This window comes from Pleurodeles waltl, chromosome 8 (assembly GCF_031143425.1).
Source record: "Pleurodeles waltl isolate 20211129_DDA chromosome 8, aPleWal1.hap1.20221129, whole genome shotgun sequence".
Taxonomy (NCBI): Eukaryota; Metazoa; Chordata; class Amphibia; order Caudata; family Salamandridae; genus Pleurodeles; species Pleurodeles waltl.
The window spans coordinates 798087009-798105527 of NC_090447.1; the positions used below are offsets into that span (position 1 = coordinate 798087009).

Below are 18519 nucleotides of genomic sequence, written 5' to 3' on the forward strand. Positions count from 1 at the left end.
GACGCTTAGAGCCTGATTTATGAAAAGTTAGTGCCGTGCTTACATCATTTTTTTATGCTAAAGCGGCGCAAACTTGCAAAATATATAATTATATTTTTTAAGTTTGCTCTGCTTTTGCGTCAAAAAACGATGTAGGCGTGGCGCTAACTTTTCATAAATCAGGCCCTTAGTTTCATGCACTTTGAAGATTGTGTAAGTGCTCAGTCCATGCTACTAAGGTTGTGTTCACTTAAACATCCCTCATCCTGGAATCTCACTCTGTGGCAGCATGGAAGTTTAGTCACAGCTCACATCAACACTGTGACCTCTTACCCTCAGGCCTAGAAGAAAAATTCCCTACATCAAGGTAACTTAGAAGAACAAACATTTTGATTGTTGTGTTTGCTGCTGATGGGTCCATCCATGTTGGACAGTCAACTGTGGTAGACTGACAGGAAGAAGTCTAGTATAAGTAATAAAACTCAGTTTGGAGAAATACATTTTGTGGCAATCAGATTGCAATGGGATGAATATAATAAGTTAAGAGTGAAGCAATCAAACAACATGGATCTTATAACATAACATGCTCTGGGAGTGGAATGGTCATGTGAATCCTCTCTCTATGCATACAAGTCACTTTGGTATTACAGAAGGGGCTTCAGCTGATTACAAAGATCCTTCTGTAAGATAGTGTTGATGCACATGAAGACCCCTCACTATCCTAAAGTGGCCTTCCCTCATTTACATGGGGGCATGGCCCCATGCAAGTGAGGATAGTACTTTGCCTTTATGCCTGTGCTGTTATGGATGTGGGTGCACAAGTAGAAAGGCTGTCAAGAGGAGCTCTGACTGTGCACCTGAGAGAGGTCAATGGGCCTCAAAGGTGCCTCTCTCAAGAGGGAAAGAGGAGACCCATGGAACTCCCCAGACATCCACCTACTGATGGGTGTTGTGGAAAGGTGGACCAGCTGCTTCAAACTGCCAGTTCATCCCTCAATAATGCTTTGTGGAGATAGAAGCATGAGTTCCTGGCGGCCCCTTGGGGATGCATTACAAGTAATAGGACACATTGTCCCTGTTAGCACCCAGTGCATCTTCTTTTTGGTGCGACGCAAGTAAACAGGTTAGTGTCCCCTACTGCATATAGTACACCGCCCCCAGGGTCGATGTTAACTCGTGGCTATCCTGGGGGCAGCGCATTAGTGAAATACAGAGTGACTCATTGACACAGCTGCTCTGCCTGTCACTGTGCACCCACCTGCACTTCAAAAGGGGGGCAGAGATCACCCTGCATGTGGGTGCAGTGAGTGACTAGAACCACCTTCTGGGGGAATCTTTCCCCTTCAGAGGGCTGCCTTCATGGATGCACAGGTTGTGCTCCACCTTTTGTTGATGCACAATCAGCATCCCTCCTGATGGCCTCTTTACCTCTGTGCCCATGCCTGCAGAGAGGCAAAGTGTTTTTCTCATTTGCATGGGGTTACAAATATACCCTCTTAAGATAGTGCAGCCTCTATATATGTGCACTAGTACTATCATTATTACAGAAGGAACACACAAGTGTTTATGCCTTCTTCAGTAATACAACAGTGCACTGGGGGTGCAGAAAAAAGGTGCATATGCCCCTAGCTCCCCCGGGGTACTGTGTTATGTGGACTCAATCATTCAAAAGATTAAGGGAAGATATGGAGTAAGAGTAGTGTAGAGAACAAAAAAACAGCCATCCATATCTTGAGCAGTGGGATTACCACAGCAGATTTAAAGCAGAAGAGCAACGAGACGTCCTGGAATGAGGTTATCAGAGCGGGCTCCAAGCAGGACAAACTTGTGTCTTCAGCCCAAAAAAGTTGCATCTTCACCAGATTGGCTTTGGTGGTTGGTCCTTGTCCTCTGGTAGCTGGAAGTCAGACATTATCTAAGTTGCAAAACTTTAGAGTGGTAGGCTTCTTTTTCTTTACCCCATCACCTAAGGCTCTCATGCTTCAGTTATGGTGAGAGGGTTCTTACAACTTGAGAGCTTATTTCAGAAAAGGCTTTGTGCAAGGTCCAGATGTGACTGAACAACTGATCATCCAGGAAAAAGTGAATCTACCTTCGGCTTGTGTCCCTTTAGCCAGTCAATAGGTCTGCCCACTACTTTTCCTTGGGTATAGGAGGGAGCTGTTCAAGTCCTTCAGAGCTCATCTTGGGTTTCAGCAAGAAGTGTTTAGCCTTCTCATCTTCTACAAGTTTCCAATATTTTGAGGATGATGCCTAGAAGTGCCTCAATCATACTTCGCAATACCTAGTGGGTGTGGTTGATTCCTGGGTACTCCCTAACCAATGGGGTAAGTCTTCCAGGGGATCACCCTACTCACTTTACAGGAGTTTTGGTTTGCCCTGCAGCAAACAATCCCCCAGTGCCCTCACTCTCAAAACACGAGATGGGGGAACCATTTTCCCCTTGGGGAGAGCCTTGCTGCCCATGCAGAGGTAATCTACCCCAAGGAAATGAGTACCTCCATCCTTTGTTATAACTCACAGTAGGTTCAAGAATAGATTTTGATTTGATTTGGAGCCTGTCTTGGTCGGGCAACAAAGGTTTGCCTTTCCCAGAATTCACCTTATATGTACTTGTGAAAGAACAGGCTCATTAAAGTTAATGAGGTTCCTGGGTCCACCCTAACTGATCTTCCTGCAAGGGGAACAAAAACACCTCTCCAAACCCAGGACATTTTTGCAGCTCTACGATATATTTTGACATCTCATTAAGGTCAAGCATTGACAGATCAGCTGTCATTAAGCTAATGCTAATGAGCACACTAGAGTTTTAGGCAGATAGGAGAAAACGTTTGAAAAGTAATTTTTTCTAAATGTTTATGAGCAATCCAACTTTAATATTAATTTTCATTTATAATACATCTAAATATTTTCTCTGAATTACTTTTGTAGCCATTTCCAGACCAACGTTACATATTAAAGTATATAGTTTGTGGAGTTCAGCTCCAGCTCTGCAGAGCTTTTGGAAGCTAATTATTGGAGGAACATGGCAACTTTAATGTTGCACGTGTTCCACTTTTTTTTATATCCAACACTACCTTCTGGTCAACATGATGTACTTAGGGTTGACAATCATTTGTAACGTTCCTGCCTGTCAAAAAGGGATATTTTGACAGGTCTGACACCAGATATTTAGAATACTGCTGTCAGGTCACATATAGTAGACTAGAAGGCATGTTTTCCAGGTCATATCTGTGAATTGTACAATAGGTGCTGCAGTTCACAGGTGCCATTTACACCACATACTTCGGACTTGTAGGCAAGTTAAATATCTCAATTGGGGTAAGCCTTTTTAACTAAATTTAAAGGTGGGGCACAATCAAGTAACTCCTGTTTGGCAGTGGTGAAGTGCAAAGAGTTTTAAGTCCAGCAAAAATAGGGTCCAGAAAAAGGATGAAAAACAGAGTTAGATGTGCTACATTGAGTAGAGGGGAAGGAACAACATTCTTCTCTTGTGACAACTGAGGTGGGCTGAAATGTTGTAAAGGAGGCACAGGGAAGATGAAATGTCAGCTGCATACAAGCTGCATGATTAGTATAATTCAGTGAATGATGAGCAGTTGGCATACACTACAGAAAGAGATTTGTTCCTGAAGCATTGATGGTGGCTGCCTAGCATTAAATGAAGGGACATACTATGGATGGTATATGTTGGTATGAGAATCTATCTATAAGTTGTTGTAGGTGTTACATGGATGTCAAAATGGCCAGGAGAAGTAAATGTGAAAATATACCATTAAATTCCATTGTAATGTCAGTTGTTAAAGGTCCTCAACTCAAGTTATAGGCCTGAGGTGCAGATTTTGAAGGCCTTTAATAACCAGTATAACCCAATGCAAAAGGGCTACAACGTTCTTAGAATATGCTATCCACTGAGGCTATAATGTTCTAAATTGAAAGGGAAAAAAAGAAGAATAAAGATGAACATTGGAATGTTGGAGCAGAAGGTCTACACTAGTTGTTATTCCAGTTCTCCAATAAATAACACGTTCAATTAAGTTGAGTTGAACATACCTTGGAGATTAGCAACTCTGGTCAGTGTGTGGAGATTAGGGAGCCTGGTAAGTCTGGGTTGAGGAAGGACCGGTGGTCCATAGAAGCACAGGCATTCAAGTAGGTTACCTATAGAACTGGTAGGCCCATAAATGGAGAAATGCATTATATTATATGATAATAAAACCTGTAGCAAGAGAAGAAGGTGCCACAGCCAGAATGTGCATTTGTTGATTTGTTTAGGGATCAGGGAAATTAAAAATGATACTGTTTGACTGTGTATTTGTTTTTGCATTTCTTTTTTTGTTATTGAAATGATAGCCTGCATGCCAAATTGGGCAGGGAATACAAAACAGCAATCTTTAACTTACCTCTGTGATAAGGCAACCTTTTTTTAAATATGCTAATGTGCCTGCCCGGTTATCACATGAAAAAAATGCTTAATGTTCAATGAGCAAGGTTTAAGAATGTAGGCCCGTATTTAGAAATATGAAACACCCCATTTGACACAATGATTAGAACAGACACTGCCAATTCTGATTTTAGTATTTTCTTTGATTGATTATATCAAGTACATTGTTAATTTTCTTAGATCCAACAAGATACCAGAAGAAACAATTTTAGAAGAGGTGCTTTTAAAAAGATCACATCAGAAAAAGAAAACATCTCCAAATGATTACAAAAAATGTCTGTTTGTGCTAACAAAAGAAAGGCTCACCTATTATGACTACGGCAAGCAGGTGAGAAGACAATTTGACTGTGTTTATTTAAGAAACGTATACCATTCCTTCTTGTTGAGATTATGCAAAATGTTTACAAAAATCTGTTGTGAATGCTATGATGCAGACTTATTAGGGTTTCTTTGCATTTTTTATTACACTAGAAAACCTTAAAGACACCATTTAGTGTTTTTAAAGGTATTATAAATTTATTGGTCACCCTCACTTTAATAAGGATCCAGAGCTGAACATAAGGGAAACTGTAAGAAATTGGGCTGTTGGTTGACTGGGGTGTGAGTCCTGGTCAAGCACCAACAACAGTCTTTGTTAGGATAAGACACAAGCAAACTCCAGATTAACCTGTGCTTAACCCCCTGGTAGCTTAGCACAGAGCAGTCAGGTTTAACATGTAGGTGATGTGTAAATATTTGTGCAAGACTTCAAACAGTAACACAGTGAAAATACACCACAAACGTAGCTCACAATATTGTTAGTAAAAATAGGGTGGATGTTAATAAATGAAACAAGACCAGAATGACCAAAATCCAACTACTAGAACCACAGATATTAAGTTTTAAAGTTTTAAGTAAAAATAGGATTGAAAAGCACAAAGTGCTATTGGGATCTGGGCGTGCCAGATTGGGGTAAAGTCACAAGTTCAGGCCTACCACAACGTCTTGTGGGACGGCTACAGGGACCCGGTTAGGCCCCATAGCAAAGTACCTTAAATCCTGGTTGCCAAGTGTTGCGTAGATCCACGTTGATGATGAGCTTCACAGGCGAGGTGATGAGTCGGGTCCGAGATGCAGTGAGGCTACGGTGCGAAGGTTCAGCATCATCATCAAGGCTGCCATCAACAAGAGATGTGAGGATCTGTTCCAGGAAAGCATTGCGCAGTGGCAGTTCCAAAAGTGATGCATTGGCCCAAGATGTGGGATGGGGCGGTGATGCAAGACCTTTATGATAGGTCTAAATCATGGCGCAGTGGCGATGCATAGATTCTGTTTGGGGATGTGCCGCTCAGCCATGGAGATGCATCAGTTCTGCTCAGGGATGTGTCTCTCAGCAGAGAGGATGCATTGATTCTGCTGGCAAGCACCTTAACCCCACTTCTAAGGGTCCAGGACTGGGGTGGCACCAATTGGCAGGGTAGACTCACCGATGGCAGAGTCCAGGTTCAGGATCAGGGTGGATGGAAGTCTGTTATGTCCCTGAGACTTCAGATCACAAAGCCAGCCAAAAAGCCCTTAGAGTCACTCTGGTTTTTGAGTTCAAGTGATTCAGGTCCAGTCCTTGTCACCCAAGAAAAAGGGTAGCAGACCTGCACAGAAAAGCAGGAGTCCAGCAGAGAGAGGGCCAGCAGAGTGGCAGCCCTTCAGCAATGCAGCAGTCCTTCCTGGCAGAGTATTCACAGGTCCAGAAGTGTGCATCAGTGGTGGTGTCTGAGGTCCAATTCTATTATCCAGTGGTGCCTTTGAAGTGGAGGAAACTTCAAAGACATGCCTTTGAAGTGCACAGATGTCCTGTCCTCCCTACTCTGGCTCACACTAACTACAGGGGGATGCAGACCTTTGCGTGGGGACAGTACACTGCCTGTTCAGGTGTAAGTGAGGCTTGTCCAGCTCCCCATCCCGTCCTGCAGAGGATGCCCATCAAATCACACCTAACATCCCATTGTATGCGGCTGTCTAGGGAAAACCCACAAGGCCCGACTGCCAACTACAACCAATGATGTGACCAGAGACAGGCTGCAGACACCAAATGACTAAGGCAAGAAAATGCCAACTTGCTGAAAGTGGTGTTTTCAAAACTGCAATTTAAAATCTGACTTCACCATAAGTTAGGATTTTAAATTGTGATTCCAGAGACACCAAACTTGAAAGTATCTCTTCCCATTTGGAAACTGTAAGAAAGGGCCCTTTTCCATGATCACCCCACATTTTTCCCCAGTACTGATGAGTATGAGTCTGAAATTGGACTAGAGCCTGCTAGCCAGGCCCCAGTGCCTGTGTTCCCTCACTAACTATGATGTATGTGAGTTGGTATCTCCAATTAGCAAGGACTTAAACCCCCTTATAAGTCACTGGTAAATGGTACCAGTGGTACCCAGGGCATGGGAGTTAAAGTGGTCCCCAGGGCCTGAAGCACGGTTTGTGCCTCCCTGAGGGACTTAAGTGAACCAATGAAGTTGCCTGTCATTCTAGACTGCAGGAACAGTGCAAACTTCTCCAACTCAACTTTACCCTCACCATGTATGGCAAGGTCAAAGCACTATCTTTAATATATGCTAGTCACCCCTATGTTAGGCCTCCCATGCTCAGGAGGCAGGGTGCATTATATTAAAGTGTGGGCATTAAGTGCAAACTTATTTGTCCCTATAGTAGTCTCTTTCCATTAAGAGTACTGTAAGTGTTCAGGGGGTCATAGGCTAATACAGGCTGGCACCTGGGCATCCCAAGGTCGCCAACACCATTATGGTCTTGCTGAAATATGTTTTGTTTGGTATCAAATGACCTGTCTTTTTAACCTGCCTATATTCCTATATTTAACGTGACATGCACCGAGATTATCCTTTCCTGTCTCTTGGTTGGCAGCCTGCAGCTGCTGCTGTCAAGACAGGAATCTGACACCCTGCGAGAGGGTCTTAACACTCCCAGGAGTCAGAAACAAAGGCTTCCCTGGGTGGGAGCTGTTACCTCTCTCCCTGACGAGATGGCTAGAGAAGTGGCACATCAAGGCTATTAGCTTCAAAGCCCACACTGCCTTTAATATATAATCAGGCTGACTCCCAAGTAGGACAAAGCCACCCCCCTGCTCCCAAAGCACATTTGTACCTGGGCAGGCAGGAATATTAGGTAGTCAGGAGGCATACACCCCCACAAGGCTAGCCGTATGTCTAGGGTGGGCTACCTCGTCTGTACAGTCGAGGATGGGTTCTGCCATTTAAAAAAAGGTGGTAAACACCCTTGGATGTGTACAATCCAGGGGCAAATTAGCAGCTGAGACTAGTAGCCCATTGGCTACTTTCACTGACACCCTTAAAAGCCCTAAATTTAAGATTTGAGGGACACCTCTGGCACCAGAACCTCAGATCTGATTCTGCTTGCAATAAAAACAAAGAAGAGACCTGAGTCTGCAACTTCAGGACTTGCACAAAGCAAAGGCACGATACTCTGCACCTGTGGCAACCACCCTGCAACTGCAATAATGTGATTCGCTCGAGCCACAGTCCAGTTCCATAGGCAAGAGGAACTTGAACACCAAAGGCAACCTAGAACTCCCTTGGACTAGAGGCACTAGTCCCCTGCAGCCCAAATGCTCCCAGAACCAAAGATCCACTGACAATTGGACCCGCTGAGGGATCACCCAAAAGTAAGTGGTCTAGTGCATTGTGGGAAACATAGTCCCGACCTCCAGCAAGTTTCAGATTTCCCCCTGGACTACAGGACGTTAAAGTAACTGTATTCTCTATTTGCTGCTGCCAAGGCTTGTTGTTGGCCAGCCAGACTACCACTACCCTTATTTAAAACTGCACCTTGAGGGATCTCTGCAGCATCTTCAACTATCTACCTCAATGGCCCCATTGTTAAGTTTTTGCGCCTGTTCATCACCAGCACCATCTAAGTGATAAAACCACCACTTCCGCTGTTCCCACTTTGGCTCCATGGGCAGCCAGGACAACTTTGCATCTGAGCCCTATGAGGCAGGTAAAATTCAGCTGACTGTCATAGCTTGGTCCTAGGACCCACATCACCTTTATCCCCAGTGGCTTCCACTGGACTCGACCTCAAAGTGACCGACTGTCACTAGTCATTTTCTCCATTGACCGCAACATTAAAGTTTGATAGTAGTGAATTGCACTGATTTATTTTTACTTCAAAAAATCTATAACTCTGGATATTCTGATCCAGTTATGTTTAATTTGGTGCCTCAAGTTATATAGAAACCTGCTCTATTTTTATAAATTGATGTCAGATTTCTTTCAAGTTGTGTCTATTACTTATTTTCCGTGTTGGTCCTCTGAAATGCTTAACACATGTTAGTTTAGTAAAGCCTCACTGCTCTGTGTCACACTACCAATGACAGTTAGCTATTTATTAGTGTGAATCCAATGGTGTTACACAGTTTGGAGTATTTTAAGAGCATTGCATAGTTAAGCCTAACCAGCCTCATTGCATAATACGCCAATTCTTTTACAGAAGGTATACATATAAAATGTCATAAGGCAACTCCAATATTATCCTATAGGAGAGATAGGCCTTGCAGTAGTGGAAAATGTATTTAAGAGTTTTTCACTACTAGAACATGAGTAATTGAAGAGTATATGTCCTCCTTTTTTAATATACTGCACGCTGCCCTCTACGCTGTCCAGGGCCTACCCTAGCGGTGACATATGTTTTAAAAAGAAAAATTTGGGCCTGGCAAAGGTTTATTTTGGCAAGTGGAAATAGCAGTTCAAAATAGCACACACAGGCTCTGCAATGGCAGGTCTGAGACATGTTCAGAGGGCTACTTAAGTGGGTGGCACAATCAGTGCTTCAGGTCTACTAGTAGCATTTAATTTACAGGCCCTGGGCACATGTAGTGCACTTTAATAGGGAAGTAAACATAAATTAAGGGGCATATTTATACTCTGTTTGCGCCGAATGTGCATCAAGATTTTTGACGCACAATCGGTGCAAACCCTGCCCATATTTATACTTTGACGTCCGACCCCGCGGGCGTCAAAGTTCCACCATGTGCGTAATTTTTTGGAAGGGGGAACCAGCCTTGCGTTAATTATATGCAAGGTAGGCGTTCCCTTCCAAAAAATGACTTTAAGGCCTGTGCCCCATATTTATACTCTGACGTCATTTTGACGCACAGGAGGGGGCAGGCCTTAAAAAACGGCGCCCAGCCTGATGGGCGCCGTTTTTTAACGCCTTGGTCAGGGCAGGCGTTAAGGGACCTGTGGGCTCAGAAGGAGCCCAGAGGTGCCCTCCCATGCCCCCAGGGACACCCCCTGCCACCCTTGCCCACCCCAGGAGGACACCCAAGGATGGAGGGACCCATCCCAGGGAAATTGAGGTAAGTTGGGGTAAGTATTTATTTTGGTTTTTTTATGTGGCAAAGGGGGGCCTGATTTGGGCCCCCCTACATGCCACTATGCCCAATGACCATGCCCAGGGGACATAAGTCCCCTGGGCATGGCCATTGGGCAAGGGGGCATGACTCCTGTCTTTGCTAAGACAGGAGGCATGTCAATGGAGGTTGGGCGTCACAAAAAATGACGCAAATCGGGTTGAGGCCTGATTTTTGCATCAGACCTGACTTGCCCTATTTTTTGACGCTCAACCTCCATTTTCCCCTACGCCGGCGCTGCCTGGTGTGAGTCATTTTTTTGACGCACACCAGTCCGCAGCGCCGGCTAATGTCATTCAATAAATAAGGCGCCCGCATGGCGCTTTGGAATGGCGTTCGCCGGCGGTAACATTTTTGACGCACAACTGCGTTGGCGCAGTTGTGCATCAAAAAGTATAAATATGGGCCTAAATGTGCCAATTAGGGATAAGCCAACATTACCATGTTTTAGAGGAGAGAACACAAGCACTTTAGTACTGGTAAGCAGTGGTGAAGTGTGCAGTGCCCTAATACCAGCACAAATGAGGTCAGAAAATAGAGGAGGAAGTCAAAATGTTGGGGGCGGGGTGGTGACCACCCCAAGGCTGACAAGTCTAAAATAAAATATTAATGATGAAGGACAATTATCACCTTAAAGAAGCCTGAGGCAAATTTCACAAGAAGTCACGAAACACAGTGCAGCAACTATAGTGGCTACTCTGTGTTACATAAAAAAAGAAAAGCAGAGCAGTGTAATACCTACTAAGAAATAGCACTATTTTTCTTCCTTGCTAGGCCTGCACATTTTTGGTAGCCTTTTGCTAAATTAACACCCTTTCAGTGTTGAGCAAGGGTGCATGAGGAATGTCTACCAAGCTTAGACATACTTTTAAAAGACACTCACATGCAAAGTTGGTGAAGTTTGGAGAAAATAAAGAAACATCGGCATTATGTTTGCCTCAAGGAGACATAATTATTTTGTGCAAATCTCAGCGTAGCAATGCTAAATGATAATGAATTGTGTCAAAACCCAAGGGTCTTTGCAGGGGAACGCCTATGTACTATTTATGGAACTCTTTACCTTGAGCATAGCATTACTTTGCGTTACTTTAAAGATACTTTCCAGCACTATCTCGGTGTAACAGTTTGGGCTGGTTTGCATAACGTTTGTGAAGCAAACTGGGCCCAAAGTGTTAGTAATTTGTGCCACCAGTTACGGTGATCAGGAAGACATGGCTAGATGTTCTATCTAGGAGTGAGGCAATACTTCATTTTGAATGGGCTTATATGGGCAATTGAGGATGTGGAGCATTTCTTCATGAATGCAATTATTTTGTGTATTTTAGGATTACCAATGAGAAGTTTCATGCTGTTAACTGCTATATTTTAATGGACTCCACAGCTTCTCTTAAACTTTCTAGCAGGTTTCATTAATGGTCCTCGCCCTACTCACCAATTTCCTTACTCTCTGTGTCCTTCTCGTGCTCATGCTTTTCCTTCTCTGTCGCCTCCAGTTGAGTGTCTCCCAAGACTCAGTTCTGGGCAAAGCAATGTCCTCATATAAAATTGTCTTGCTTGTCACTGTTAGTGCCTCATTCATTTTCTCATACTACCTATATGCTGATTTTACTGAAATCGTTTTTTTTGTATTTCCTTCTTTATCACATAATTTTCTCACTCAGGTCTCTAAGTGGGTTCTGGATAGCCCTACACTAGCCTATTCTCTGGACTTCTGTGCCAGAAGAGTTATGAAAAATGGCGAGAGCAGATCTTGTTGGCCTTTTGCTCATGTCCACCAAGCCCTTTGGGAACACCGTTGCTGACACTTCTCACCTATACCCCCACCCATTGTAGTGCATTGAGGGCGTTCCTTTGTCTAACACCAAACCAATCAGCTCAGAAGCGTCAGAGAAGTCAGCCATCGTACCTATTTCTGACAATTGTGCTTCCTCAATCTATATTAACCTCTTATCTGAAAAGTGCACCTACTGGAACTTCCATAAACCCTGCTGGTCTATCCACTTGAACTTCTTTTTCCCAGGAAATGGTATGATATAGAACTGTGGCTCTTTCCAATATGATTTGTATATCACACACAGGGCATATATAAAATATGAGGTTGTTACTGGTTGACCATGCATAGAACATTAATTTAAATGTACATATATTCTGCCACTTTTTGTACCTGAAAGCCTTTATGAAAAATTCAGCAAAAGCTAGGTATTGTACAGGCAAGATTTGCTTTAGTGCATTACTGTATATCGGAGTGTACCTAGCACTTTCCCTAAGGATAAACCCATACAACTGCTGTCCACACTGCATGTATTGTTTATTCCAGGGTTGTAGCACTCTTGGAACCCGTTACTTCACAGTGATGTCATACAAATCTAGTGTCCTCAACACACAGTCAATGCTGACATTAAGAAGGTATCCAGTTGTGCTGTAGGGAGAATTCATAGTAGTTTTCTATCTGTGCCTATGCTGTATAGTGTCTTTGTGTTTTACTCTGGCTTTCTCCCACCACATTTTCTATATTTTGTTTTCTAGGCAATCCTCTGTAGGTGTTTTAGGTACTTTTTTAATATGGCCATTCATTACCATTAAGATGAACTTCTTCACCTATGGCCTGTCAAGATTTTATGGACATTGAACATCCAATTAAAAAAAATGAAACTAGCATCTATGGCAGGCACATTTCTAGACTAGTAATATAGATTTGCTGTTCTTAACTCTACATCTACGTCCCTTTAAAATGTATATCTTATCAAGTTGCATATATGTGGAGTTTTATATGGTAAACCGATACTTACCTACATAAACTTATCTGTGCAATATTTAGGGCCGCGATTTTTTGGCCACAATATTTTGGCCCCACGATATTCTGTAGTAAATATTATGGTAGAATACCCTCTATTATTATAAGTAAAGAGGCCTGTTTTTGAAAGATGTTGAGAGTAAGCATTTGTTAGACATGTGTCGATTTTTTAGCAGATGTGGTACACCATGGCAGTTAAGGCATCTTCAACTAGTTTGTGGAATGAAGGCCCGAGCTTTAACAGAGTTGAGGCTTTATTTTGAAGTAGTGTAAGAAAGGAGATGAAGGAGATTGGACATCTGTAATCCATTCTAGATTTGAAGATGAGTTCTCAGGGAGCTTCCTGCAGTGTCCTTTGTTCATAAACCATGCTTAGATAAACCCTATCTCTTGTAATAAGCTAAGGGTGTTATTGCTTATAGCCATTCTCAAATCATAAGTTAAAGTCATCCTTTTTTTTAACTATGATTAGTCACTCGTGCCAGTTGTGGACAGGGAAGTGAAAAGCTCCTTCTCAACCAGTATTGTCCTGCACCTGTGAAAAGGACGATAATAGCCTTACATTTGATGAAGGCTTCTGAAAAATCCTGTTTCTGATCACAATTTCAAAGGCATGGGAGGGCTATCATCAGTTGGGTTTTCAACAAAAGCAGAGCACTAATACCATTTTGCTGGAGGTTTGGCGTTAGCTGCTGCTAATTGAAGACAGATGCACGTATTCTGTGCTTCCTATTATGGATCGAGTGGCATCTTTGGTACTGGTCACACACGCTCCTATTGCCAACGCTAAAGACAATGCCAAGAGACTCAGACTCGACACTGAAATGGATTGCCTCTTTTCTAAGGGATTCTGGTCCACATTTATGGGCTTTGTGGCACAGGCAGCACAGCATGTCACTTTGCTGCGCTGTCCTGCATCAAAAGGAAGGAGCAGGAATGTGTCATATTTATCCAAAAAGGCTTATCCCTTGCATTGGCGCCCTTTTCGCAGCCTAGTGCCAATGAGAACGCCCTTGCACCATTGCCAGGGGCGTAGCTTGGTCAGTAAGACTATGGGGTGTGAGCTTCAGATTTCCCAACAATCACTCTGGAGTACAATGTCAAAATACATTATACAACAAGCAGGGCACATGAGAGGGACTAAAGGGGTAGTGGAAAGGGAGATTAATGCAGTTTAGCAGGGTTACTAAGTGAAGAAAACTGAATATTGAGTAAAATAACCAACTTTTTTTAACACTTTCACAGCAGCGAGAGACAATGTGTGTGTGTGTTTTTGTCTGTGTGTATGTAAAAATATCTTGTGAAATCTGACTAAAACATATCTACCCAACTCTTTTCCAGAACATACATTTGCTAGGGGGGTGCAACACCCCAAACATCCCCCCTGAAGCTATGCCCATGACAATGGTGCATGGTGAAAGGGTGCCCACATTGCATGCAGAATGGTTGTGTGCAGGAAAGGGCACCTTCCTGCACAAAAACAACGCGAAGAGGCATGTCTATGTGTGCTGCAGAATGCAGTACACATAGAAGCAGGGAAAAACAGGGAGAAATAAAGATATTTGTCCTCATTACACCTCTCCTCGATAGGCGTAAGGTTTTGGCGCATTCCGAGAATGAGTCAAAATCCATGGGAGTTCCGTGGGAATACCCACGGCAATGCCCATGGAACACCTACTCAGTGCAGAGTTAGACAACACAGTGATTTGTACTGTGTTGCCTTGCTTTATATTTTGAAGCCATTCAAAGCCACGCAAATTGGCTTAGCGTGGATTAAAAAATATGAGTTAGTGGTTTGTGCCACGACTGTACCACATTGCATGGTGTAAGCATGGCGTAACCCACTCATAAATATGCACCACGGTTTCTTTGTGGTAATGTCTGCCCTGGACCAAAGTCTTTCCCAGAGGGTTTGCACGGGAGTAAGTTGAGGTCCAATTTTAATGTTTCACCCTAGATTCACTGACCTGACAGTCCAGGTAAGAAATGGGAGTCCAGTAGGCATGATGTAAACTGATGAGCTGCAAAAGATATGGAGACTTCCCTCTTCAAAAGGTTAATTCCTCAGTGGATCCCCAGGGCTCAAATAAGAAACACAACTATACACACTTTTATGCATGTGCACACTGTCAGAATGAAACCTGACCAGTACTCATCAGGGAAGGGTTTCTCATTGGTTTATGATCCACATGAAAAAGTGGAAAATATGTGATTTGCTCTGTGGTTTATTATGAAAAAAATGTTTTAATTCTGAATTTTACATTTTAGAAAAAAGGGAAGACGAAAGGATCTATTGATATTAAGCACATTCAGTGTGTTGCAACAGTAAATAATGTGAATCAGACACCTATTGAGAGGCAGTATCCCTTCCAGGTACTAAAAACTAATTTTATTTCCTACCTATTCTATGTCTTAGTGGGATAAATATTGGTGCTCACCTAAAACACATTTTCTTTTCAGGTCATATATGGGGATTGCTTTCTGTATATCTTCCCAGAGAATGAAGAAAGCCGAAACAAATGGCTAATCACACTGCAACAAAGTAAGTTTACATTACAGAAATCAAACAAATGAAGAGTAACTTTGGCTCACTAGTGGTTATGATAGGCAACACAATGGGGGTAATTATGACTTCACCGAGGTCCCTACGGACAGATTGCCACCAGTGCGGCCGCCTTCCCACGGGCCCCATTACGAGTTTCCAGCTGTGTCAGCGGGTGGAAATACTGACTCAGCGGGAAACCGCCTACAGCATTGTCTCCAGCTCATAATAGAGCCGGCGTCAATGCTATAGTGCGTAGTGTGCACCAGCAGCTGTCGCAATGTTCACTGTCTGATTGAACATCGCAACAGGGCTGGCCAGGGGGCCCCTGCACTTCCCATGCCAAGTACATGGGCAGTACAGGGGCCGTCTTGGGGCTTCCTGCACCTCGTCTTCACCGGCCTTTTCATTGCAGTGCAACTGACATTAAATTGTTGGTGGAGAAGGGACTCATAATCCCCAAGACAGCGCTGCTTGCAGCGGTACCCTGGTGGATTAGGACTGCCAGCACCACCAGACCGATGAAAACTTGTAGTCTGGCGGTCCGATCGTGGTGCTACCGCCATGGTTGCAATGTGGCGGTCAACCACCACATTGGAGACGGTCCGACAGCGACTGTGGGCCTGGCGGTCTTAAGACCTCCAGGGTCGTAATGACCCCCTATGTCTTGAAGTTCGAACAATAATCATATAAATTGTTAAATGCTGCTTTTGTGTTTTTAAGGGAGTGCATGGTACATGGTGGGACTGTGCTATCTGTCCACAGCCTGTATCAAATCTTCTTCTTTCAGCTGCAATAAGACATTCCCAGCTGTAATAGGATATGTGCATGACTGCTCTGCTGTGCTGCAATATAAAGAATTATAGCTGGGCATGGGGAAACAATGTCCTTGTTATTCACAAATGGATTACAAAGGACGTCACTTGTAATACAGAGGTGATGAATACCATGTTATCTATTGCTTTGTGGGATATGTTTCTCCACAAATCATCTTCCCCTACTCATTTCAGCAGAGCAGGGTGTACGGCGTTCATGGTAAAGCCATGCACACAATGACTTCACTTAGCTCATCCTTTCTCTAATATTTATGTACATTAAAAAGTAAATGTATCTGATGTTCTGTCAACTGACCTCACCAACATTTGATTATTTCTACACTAATTGCCCAAATATATACCTTAAAAATTTGGCACACTGCAATCCCTCTCAGATTTGTTTGCAGTGTCGCCATTTCCCACCAAAATACAAAAAAAGACATGGGATCCTGTCAGCCTCAGCCTATCAACAGTACACTCCTCTCCACCAATAAAATCTCCCCAAAGTGTCTTGCAACTATAAGCATCAACCTTTTGTATTATAGCCACTTCCTGGATATAAAAAATACATTACATACAACTAGTCTCCCCATACAATATGAACATCCCCTGGTCCAAAAACTGCTAGCCTCTCACAGTGCTAGAGTGGTGAGCTTGTGGTGGCAGACAACAGCCTGAAATCCCCTGTGAGCTACAGGACTGCACAGTCTTGAGACTGGAACGAGAGATGGGGTCATTCAGATGAATGACCCAGAGCCCCATGCCTCCACCAAGTCAATGAAGACACAAGAGAAATGCAAGAAATAGACCAAGACAACAGACCATAAACCAACCTTTCACCACTTCTCTAAGGTCCCTGCAGAGCATTGGCTTCAAGCTAATTTTTTGTATTACACTTATATCAGAGCATTGCATATTTAGATTTCAATTGGGTGTTACCTGTAAAGTCTTCCAGTAGAAGCCTTACACACAAATGGATTATTGTTGATTGCTAACACCTCAGCGCTTAAGGATGGAGCTAACAGAAAGTTGAAATTAGCATTGAGTGCACAATACCAAGGGTTACTTGAATTATATTTAGAAGTCAAATATTTTAACAATTAATGCTGGCATTACAGATATGCATATCTCACAGGAAGTTAACAGAAAACTTCAGAGCAGACGCATGACCTACTCACAAGCAGTCACATACCTGGATTACTTAAAATGGAGAAAAGATTGATTTAGAGCAGAAGATGGTTGGTGGGGATATCCTCCAAATCTAGCAAGTATGATAACTGGATCCAAATCTTTAACTGGGTCAGGATAGTGTTTCAACGGTCAACTCATCAAGGGTAGATGATGCGAAGTAGCAATACAGACTAAACAGACTAACCCACTATCTTTGATTTTACCTATGCAACAAAGCAGAAAAAAATGGTGAAGTTCTTACAACATGAAGTACCTACCGCAAGTATTTTTTAATGGACAGGATACCAGCAAGGATTGGAGTGAATCCAGGTAGGATTTATTTATGACAACTCAGCCACAGTCAACTTTCAACTTGCAATGGAACATTCCCTCATTCAACCCACAGCATTTCAATATGAAACTACTGACCTCACACAAAGGATATCACACAACTCCCCCCTAATAGCAACAACATAAAATAAAAATGGCAACAAGGCGCTAACTATGTATATGGCGATAGCATTGAGAGGAAAACAGACATCAAAGTATACTTAAAAGAATTTAGGATAATTTTTGTTTTACATTGCGCACATAGTGCTGTAGATACTTTGGACTCTAGCACATCCCTCTTTTAGGTCCTGTCAGAGGAAATTACCTTTCCACATGCCCTTCACAGTCTCCCCATGCAACACATCAGATCCAAAAGAACCAGAAGAAATCTGATTCATGTGCCAGGGTCTCCCATCTTCAATCATGACAGCATTCAGGAACAATTTGGCAAGTTTCAAAGGTTTGGTAAATCTTGACCATTTCTCAATTCCTATGGGTTCTTTCACCTTTATCACATCCCCCGCTTTCACATCTTTTCTTTGGCATATTTCATTGATTGAAAATATTCCATCCTCTTCACCTGTGCTCCACCTTGCCATTCCCTTTTATCTGTGTCTATTTAACCTTCATTCCATGACACCCACCCAGGGATTAATGTACTGTTGGGGTTTCTTCCTTTAAACAACTCAAATGGAGTCTTGTCTGTTGTTTGAGGTGGAGACGTGATATTTTACAGCTCTACCCAGAGCTTCTTTCTTCTAGTCAGTTTACATTTGCCAACTGAAACCTTTCAAGGTCCTGTTGAACTTCTTGACCATGCCATTGATTTCCAGATGGTACAATGTATACTTCTGTTGTGAGGTATCACTTTAACCAAAATACCTCTCTTTCTCTTATGAACAGCATCGCACATCATTGGCAGACAACATCGTTCTTGGTAAACTTATCTGAAACACATTTTCTAAAAAATTTATGACACTCTTGGTATCTATGGCAGGCACAGCGCTAATGTTAGCT

General features: G+C 42.9%; 1 protein-coding gene across 1 annotated transcript in view; it reads left to right on the forward strand.

The window, feature by feature from the left end:
* The window catches only part of LOC138249560 (cytoplasmic tyrosine-protein kinase BMX-like), a 628910-nt gene that overhangs the window by 10411 nt on the left and 599980 nt on the right, over positions 1–18519 (forward strand). The window contains exons 2-4 of the mRNA XM_069203506.1: positions 4604–4751; positions 14914–15018; positions 15106–15187. Coding sequence (XP_069059607.1) covers positions 4604–4751; positions 14914–15018; positions 15106–15187 — 335 coding nt within the window. The remainder of the gene's footprint in view (positions 1–4603; positions 4752–14913; positions 15019–15105; positions 15188–18519) is intronic.